Raw genomic sequence first — 7,832 nt, forward strand, 5'->3', positions numbered from 1 at the left:
TTCCTTAAGCATGTTAAAAATAACTGTGGCTCCTTATTTCATTAGAAATAGAAGCCATACAGAAAGCAAAAGATAAGCCTTAGCCCTCTAAGGAAGAGTCACAGGGGTTTCCTATTTGGCTTTCTTGGAGACTCGGTAGCTCAAGGAATAATGGATCATCTCTGTGCCATGTGAAAAAGGAAATTTGGAGACTAGCATCCAATATGCAGAGGATGGTAATTCCTGGAACAAAGTTACCAGGAACAATATCAATATATCAATTTGCAAATATGCATGGCCTGGTCATTGGGAGGGGGGGCTGGTGTTGGGGGTCCCGGAGCATCATTTCACACGTGCAGCTGTTCCACTTCATTAGCACTCAAGTCTAGACGATTTACAGTCATCTGGGGATCCGCAGGAGGGGAAGTGGGTCTCCCTTCCCAGCCAGAAAGCTGCCTGTCTGAGGCTGAGTGCATTTCATCTGCGAATGTTAAACAGGGAGCCGGCCCTGAAGGCAGACAGAACCTTGTTTGCAGTTGCAGAGTCCCAGTTAACAATAGCAGGCTCACACCTGCTCCTTGCTGATGCTGGAACCTACTACCCTGGGCTCAGCGCCCTGCAGCAGTGAGGAGATAAAGCTGGCTCTTGTAGCTCCACCACATGAATAGGTGGCAGGAAAAAAAAAAAAAAATCATTAGCTGTGTATGTGAAGCAGTGTCATTTATCAGCCATCTAGAAAGAATTCTAGTTTGGTAATTAGGGACCCATTTTAAGCCGCTGGGCCTTTTTTATTTAACAGACATGATTTAGACCAGACTTTCACCCATGAATGAGGCCCTGGCTCCGAAGTTTAAATGAGTCCTGGCTCAGCAAAAAGTTTGAAACTTGAGCTGAACCAAGGGTCTATGTAAAGTTCTAGAGCTAAAAATCTGAGCGCAGTGCCCCCTAAAAATGAAATAAGGGTGGGAGCAGAGAGTGGGGAGATGGAGGTGGAGAAGAAGCCACTCCCTCCCCCACCACCTCTTCCCCCATCCAGCACTGTAGAATGAGCTCTGACATGAGCACAGAGCTCACTCACAGGGCTGGTTAGCATGCACCCTACGTTTCTGGGCTTTGAGAAAGCTGAAGGTCTTGCCAAAGCCCCAGTGCACTGATTTTGAAATGCATCCAGCCCAGTTGCCATTTACTCTGCTCCTTCATTTACATATCTGTGCGAAATGTCAGCAGCCTGACTGGAGCTCAGGGCTTCAAGTGTCTGCTGGGCCCAGGCCTTTCATACCCCTGAGAAAAGGGGGCCTTGGAAACTCTTCCCAGGCCCCTAGGCAGCTGTGCTCTCTGGGTTTGCACAATACCTGCAGGCCAGCCCCGGATGCCTCTGCACCACCAGAGGGCTACAGCCAAGATGGCAAGAGCCGTCACCATAGCAACCCTTACCATTGTGCTCACCCTGGGCTGGGCCTGGTGCTGAGAGCCATGCTGGCATCATTTCATCAGATCCTCACAATGGCCCTACGAGGAAGGACTACCCCTGCCCCTGTCATTCAGAGGAGAAAACAGGCTTTGAGATAAATATTATCCATCTTCAATATGCATGGATTCTGTATTTGCAAAAATCATCTACCCACTCAAATTTATTTGTAATTCCTAAATAAATACTTTGAAGTGCTTTCCAGTGATTTCTGGATAGGTGTAAGGCAAGAAAAAATTTGAGTCACCTGATTTTAGTTTCTTCTTACACTGCTACTAAAGAAATAGCTGAGACTGGGTAATTTATAAAGGAAAGAGGTTTAATTGACTCACAGTTCAGCATGGCTGGGGAAGCCTCAGGAAACTTAGAATCATGGTGGAAGGGGCAGCAAACACCAGGTGAAGTCCTTCTTCACATGTTGGCAGCAAGGAGAAGTGCCAAGCAAAAGGGGGGAAAGTAGCCAGGCCTGGTGGCTCACACCTGTAATCGCAGAACTTTGGGAGGCCGAGGTCAGTGGATCACGAGGTCAGGAGTTCAAGACCAGCCTGGCCAACATGGTAAAACCCTGCCTCTACTAAAAATACAACAAATTATCTGAGTGTGGTGGCAGGCACCTGTAGTCCCACCTACTTGGGATACTGAGGCAGGAGAGTCATTTGAACCATGAGGTGGAGGTTGCAATGAGCCGAGATTGCGTCACTGCTCTCCAGCCTGGACGACAGAGAGAGATTCCATCTAAAAAAAGAAAGAAAAAAAGAAATGACCCAAGCATGGGGTTGAAGTGCTGTCTAGTGTTCCTAACCTCCACAAGGCTGGGATGTGCCTCATGGATAAAAACATGTATGTTCTATAAGCTTTGTTCAGGCATAAGCTCTAATGCTGTTGCCTGTAAGCTCATGTTAATGAGTCAACCGGGTATATTAAATGAGGTATCTCTAAACAGAAGCATACATGAAACAAGGTTGAATACTGGTGGGTTAATGAAAATATTGTGACCAGAGGGTCCCAGGAAACTTACCTTGTATTTCCCCTAGGAGCTGGAGTGTTTATGGCTTTTTCATAGGGCGTAACTCCTGCAAATAACAAAAATCCCTTGGAACTTGCCAAAGGTTACAGAGCTAATACTTAAACCTAGGCCTTTTTTCACTCCAGAGCCCATACTTTTGACCTTTGGAATCCTTCTTGGTTGTATGGTCCTGAGCAAATAATTTAACCTCTGGAAGCCCCAGTTTCCTCCTCTATAATGGCACCTTCCTCCTTGGATTTAATGAGATCGAATGAGCTGCTGCATGGAACCCTCAGAATTGGCACAGTGCCTTGCACATGCAAGAGGTCAACCTGTATCTGTTAGGGGTGAGACCGTAACAGTGGTGAGCTTCCTGCATCTCCACTGACAGCACAGCAGAAGGTGGTTGGCCAAACTGCATATATGCAAACCTCTTTCTTTGAGGACCTCCTCCCCAGTTTCCTTTTGTTTAATAGTGCTCCAGAAGCCTGCCATTTGAAAACCAAGTACAGGCCAGGCACTGTGGCTCTCACCTGTAATCCTAGCACTTTGGGAAGCCAAAGCAGGAGGATCACTTGAGCCCAGGAGTTCAAGACCAGCCTGGGCAACATGGCAAAACCTTGTCTATACAAAAATTCCAAAAATTAGTTGGACACAGTGATGTGTACCTGTAGTCCAGCTTCTCAGGAGGTTGAAGCAGGAGGAGTGCTTAAACCTGGGAGGTCAAAACTGCAGTGAGCTGTGATTGTACCAATGCACTCCAGCCTAAGGACAAAGCCAGGCCCTGTCTCAAAAAGTAAAAAATAAATAAAAACCAAGTATATTTGGGTAGGCCAAAATAACAATGCCTTTGATACATGTATTTCAAAATTGATTTTTAAGTGTAATAGAAAGCAGTGACTGAGGTAAATGTCTTTCCCCTTTATTTCCATTCTGCTTTTATAATAGAGATTACTAAATTAATGTGTTACCTACCATTCCCCATAATTAGCTTTTAAAACATCCCTTAGAGACTGAGCTCTTGTATGCCAGGTTTCATGCTGAGAAGGTTTGCACAGCTGCAATATAAATAAATCTTCGTGAAAAGGTGCTTGCAATAGAACTTCTAAAAGTATCGCCTGTAAGCATTGTGGCCCTTCAAAAACACTGTTTCATCATCATTCCAACACTGCAGCCCAAAGGCAGGGTTATTTTGGGAGTGTTTGCAGGATAATATTTTATAGGTAAATGTGAGATGCCTTTCTTCTCAGCATTACACACTGATCTTTGTGTACAAAGCCTGGGTGAGGTTGCATAATAATATTCATTTGAAAGAGGAGACTTCAGCCCCTTTCAGAGTAATGACAGGGAGATTGAGGCCTGATAGAGGGACATCATGGCTGGTTCAAGACTCTAGTTGAGTGGCAGCCCGATGAGGACTAGAATTGCTAGAGATCCCCAGGTGGCTGGCACTGTCATTTGTATAAGAAGAGATGGAGGAGGCAAGAAAGATACAGTTGTGTGGATCCCCAGCTACTGTTCCCACAGAAGAGCTTGGGATCTTTTACTATCTTTATCTTAGATGCTACACTGGGGATCCTCTGAGGGTTTGTTCCGGTTCCCTCTTCCCTGGAGAGCTTTCTGGTTTCTTTCAGCTGCTGCAACTCACCTTGGAAGAAAAGTGAGGCTACTTTCTTTGTAAATCTTATTTGGCTTCACAGGAATTTGTCCACATTGTGCACAGGTGGATGTCTTCCTGCCAATACCTTCACACCACACTGCATGTTGCTCAGCAGGGGACCCTACTCACTAGGTCAAATGGTCATTTTATGTTTAACTTTTTAAGAAATTGACAAACTACTCCAAAGTGTCTGCCCTATTATACACTCCCACAAGCAATGTATGAGGGTTCCCATTTCTGCTTGTCTTCATGGACACTTGGAACTATCTTTTATTAGAACTCATACTAGTGGGTGTGAACTGATATCTCCTTGTGGTTTTGATTTGCATTTCCCGGATAATTAATGATGTCCAACATCTTTTCACATGCTTGTGGCCATTTACCATTTTATTTTGGTGAACTATCTGTTCATATTTCTTGACCATTTTTTCCCTCCATGCCATGATTCTGTGTCTTTTTGATTGGATTGTTTGTCTTTGTATTATTGAGTTGTAAAAAAGTGTTCTTTTTTTAAAATATAAATTCTAGAAATAAGTCCTTTATCAGATACATGTTTGGCAGGTATTTTCTCCCAATCTATTACTTGTCTTTCCCCTTTCTTCATGGAGTCTTTTGAAGCATAAAAATTTAGACTTTTGAGGTTAAGTTTGTGATTTTTTTTTCTTTTGCGAACGACCCTGTTGGTGTGGTATTTAAGAAATCTTTGCCTAACCCAAGGCATGAAAGATTCTGTCCCATGTTTTCTTCCAGCACGCGTGGATATTGCCCTTATCCTTAAGCTTATGTGATCCACTTTGAGTTAGTTTTCGTATGGAGCAAGGGGTGAAGTTGACCTTTTTGCACGTGGACACTCAAATGTTCCCACACTCTTTGTTGGGCAGAACCATGGGTCCCACTCTTGATGGCCATTCTCCTTCTCCCCACAGATCTGCAAAACCCCTGAGCCCAAAACCGTCTCCTACTGCAGCCCATCCGTGCCTGTGCACTTTAACATCCAGCAGGACTGCGGCCACTTCGTCGCCTCGGTGCCCTCCAGCATGCTCACCGCCCACGACGCGCCCAAGGACCCTGTGCCGGCCCTGCCCGCACACCCCCCTGCGCAGGAGCAGGACTGCGTGGTGGTCATCACCCGAGAGGTGCCGCATCAGACCGCCTCCGACTTCGTGCGGGACTCGGCGGCCAGCCATCAGGCGGAGCCCGAGGCATACGAGCGGCGCGTGTGCTTCCTGCTCCTGCAGCTCTGCAACGGGCTGGAGCACCTGAAGGAGCACGGGATCATCCACCGGGACCTGTGCCTGGAGAACCTGCTGCTGGTGCACTGCACCCCGCCGGCCGCCCCTGCCCCCGCCGCCGCCCCTCCCGCCGCCGCCGCCGCCCCTCCCGGCTCGTCTGGCGCCCTCCCGGCCGGTGGCGCTCCCAGCCCCGCAGCCGGCCCGGCCTGCCCGGGAGGCCCTGGGGAGAAGCAGCTGCCCCGGCTCATCATTAGCAACTTTTTGAAGGCCAAGCAGAAGCCCGGGGGTACCCCAAACCTGCAGCAGAAGAAGAACCAGGCCCGGCTGGCCCCCGAGATCGTGTCTGCCTCCCAGTACCGCAAGTTCGATGAGTTCCAGACCGGCATCCTCATCTACGAGCTGCTGCACCAGCCCAACCCGTTCGAGGTGCGCGCCCAGCTGCGGGAGCGGGACTACCGGCAGGAGGACCTGCCGCCGCTGCCCGCGCTGTCCCTCTACTCCCCGGGCCTGCAGCAGCTGGCACACCTGCTGCTGGAGGCCGACCCCATCAAGCGCATCCGCATCGGCGAGGCCAAGCGCGTGCTGCAGTGCCTGCTGTGGGGTCCCCGGCGCGAGCTGGTGCAGCAGCCGGGCACCTCGGAGGAGGCACTGTGCTGCACGCTGCACAACTGGATCGACATGAAGCGGGCCCTGATGATGATGAAGTTTGCGGAGAAGGCGGTGGATCGCAGGCGGGGCGTGGAGCTGGAGGACTGGCTTTGCTGCCAGTACCTGGCATCTGCGGAGCCGGGGGCGCTCTTACAGTCGCTGAAGCTCCTGCAGCTTTTGTGAGCCAAGCCTTAGCCTGCACTGTCTGCTGCCCCTTCCCTGCCTAACCCTTTCCTGTCTTGCCTTGGGAGTGCCCTTGTCTCCCTGGGATATGGTACAGATAACTGGTATACCTGGATGTAAAAAATATATGTATATTTATATATAATACATATATAAATATGAAAGGCTAAGGTTGCCGTTGCCCATCCGCGCGGGTCTCCTCTCTGCACCAAGTCCTCTCTGTTTTCTTCTGTAATTATATAGATTTCTAGCTCCATGCAAAGTCATGAGAGCAGTTCAGCGAACAGAACGCGGCCTAGACACTGGTCTCACTACCTGGTTAAAGGATTTCTTCACCGTTTTGTCAAATTGTTATTAAAAAAGGAAGAAGAAGAAAACTCCATTAAAAAATTTTTTTGGTTGAGTCACAAGCAAAGCTCTTTATCCTTAAGTGCCTGAGTGCGTTAATATGTTTGGTGGGTAAAACAGACCTGTCTTTGGTCTTAACACTTCAGGAGATAGAGCAGCAGTCTACAAAGGACCAGGTAGGTGGGTACCAATTAATCTTCCCTGCTTCTCTTTCCACCTGGCAGCCTCCTGGAAAGAATCCAGACACAGTCGCTGTGATCCCAGTTGTTTGGAATTCAACCCCACTGCTCTAAACCCATTTCTAGTTTGCTAAAGCTGCTTACCATTCAGATATCTGCCTGAAAACAGAATCCACGCCAGATGATTCCTATGAAAAGATCTTAAGGGGACCACTTAGCTAGGTGTGGTCAGGGTTATGAGAACAAAGGGTGACAAGGCCAAAAGCAAGGGCCAGAACAGCAGGACAGGGGAACTTACAGGAGGTATTTGCCCTGAGATCTCTACAGCCAGAGATGGTTGTCTCTGTTTCCCACCTGTTATCTCCAGCCTAATGGGATGCCAGACAGCAAAGGACCTTGGGTGACACAGTCTGAAGGATAAACATCCTGGGACAGAGAGAAGGTGGAGAGTGCATGGGATGCCAGGTGGCAAACAGCCCCCTGTTCCTACTGTACTAGATGATGGCAGTGCAAGAATAGAATAGAACTCAGGTGTTTCAACTCCCAGGCCAGTACTCCCTCTGCTGTTCGGACCTCCAAGTATCCTTTTCTAAAACCTCATTTAACACATCTATTGGCACCTACTACTTAATGCAGTCAATATTTGTTCCCATGCCTTTAAAAATACACAAAGAAAACTAGGCATCAGATCTTTCCTCCTCAAAACTACACACACACATACGCACGCACAAGTCGAAAATTACCTATTTGAAGAGAAATAGCCCCAAGACTCTTGTGTTTCTACCTAATGGGTAATCTTCCAACTAGAGATCTAATTAATTTCTAAAACCTTGTTAATAACTCTGGACAAATTAAAACAAATACAAAGATCTGAATGGATGTTTTAGAAACCTGGGATGCACTCAGCAAGAAGGATAGAGAACTCTCCCAGGTCCTCCTCTGCATATTAATTTCAATCATTTTTCGAGTTCCACCTTCCAGCCCCTGACTACATGTAAACACATTCATATTTCCTTGCATCAGTGGTAAAGACAGCACCTGGGGCACATTTGTAATTTCAATTGTTTCCTGAGCATTAAGGAAAGAACTGACCTAAAACCAACCCCAATCCTTTTGTACAAGAGAAAGA

At 47.7% G+C, this 7,832-nt stretch overlaps 1 protein-coding gene across 2 annotated transcripts in view; it reads left to right on the forward strand.

The window, feature by feature from the left end:
- Positions 1–6,591, forward strand: part of PRAG1 (PEAK1 related, kinase-activating pseudokinase 1) — a 60,533-nt gene extending 53,942 nt beyond the window's left edge. For both annotated transcript variants that reach the window (XM_039461171.2, XM_074383920.1), the window contains exon 6: positions 5,040–6,591. In XM_039461171.2, coding sequence (XP_039317105.1) covers positions 5,040–6,176 — 1,137 coding nt within the window. In that variant the 3' untranslated portion in view covers positions 6,177–6,591. The remainder of the gene's footprint in view (positions 1–5,039) is intronic.
- Positions 6,592–7,832: the final 1,241 nt, after the last annotated feature.

Source organism: Saimiri boliviensis, chromosome 13 (genome assembly GCF_048565385.1).
Source record: "Saimiri boliviensis isolate mSaiBol1 chromosome 13, mSaiBol1.pri, whole genome shotgun sequence".
Taxonomy (NCBI): domain Eukaryota; kingdom Metazoa; phylum Chordata; class Mammalia; order Primates; family Cebidae; genus Saimiri; species Saimiri boliviensis.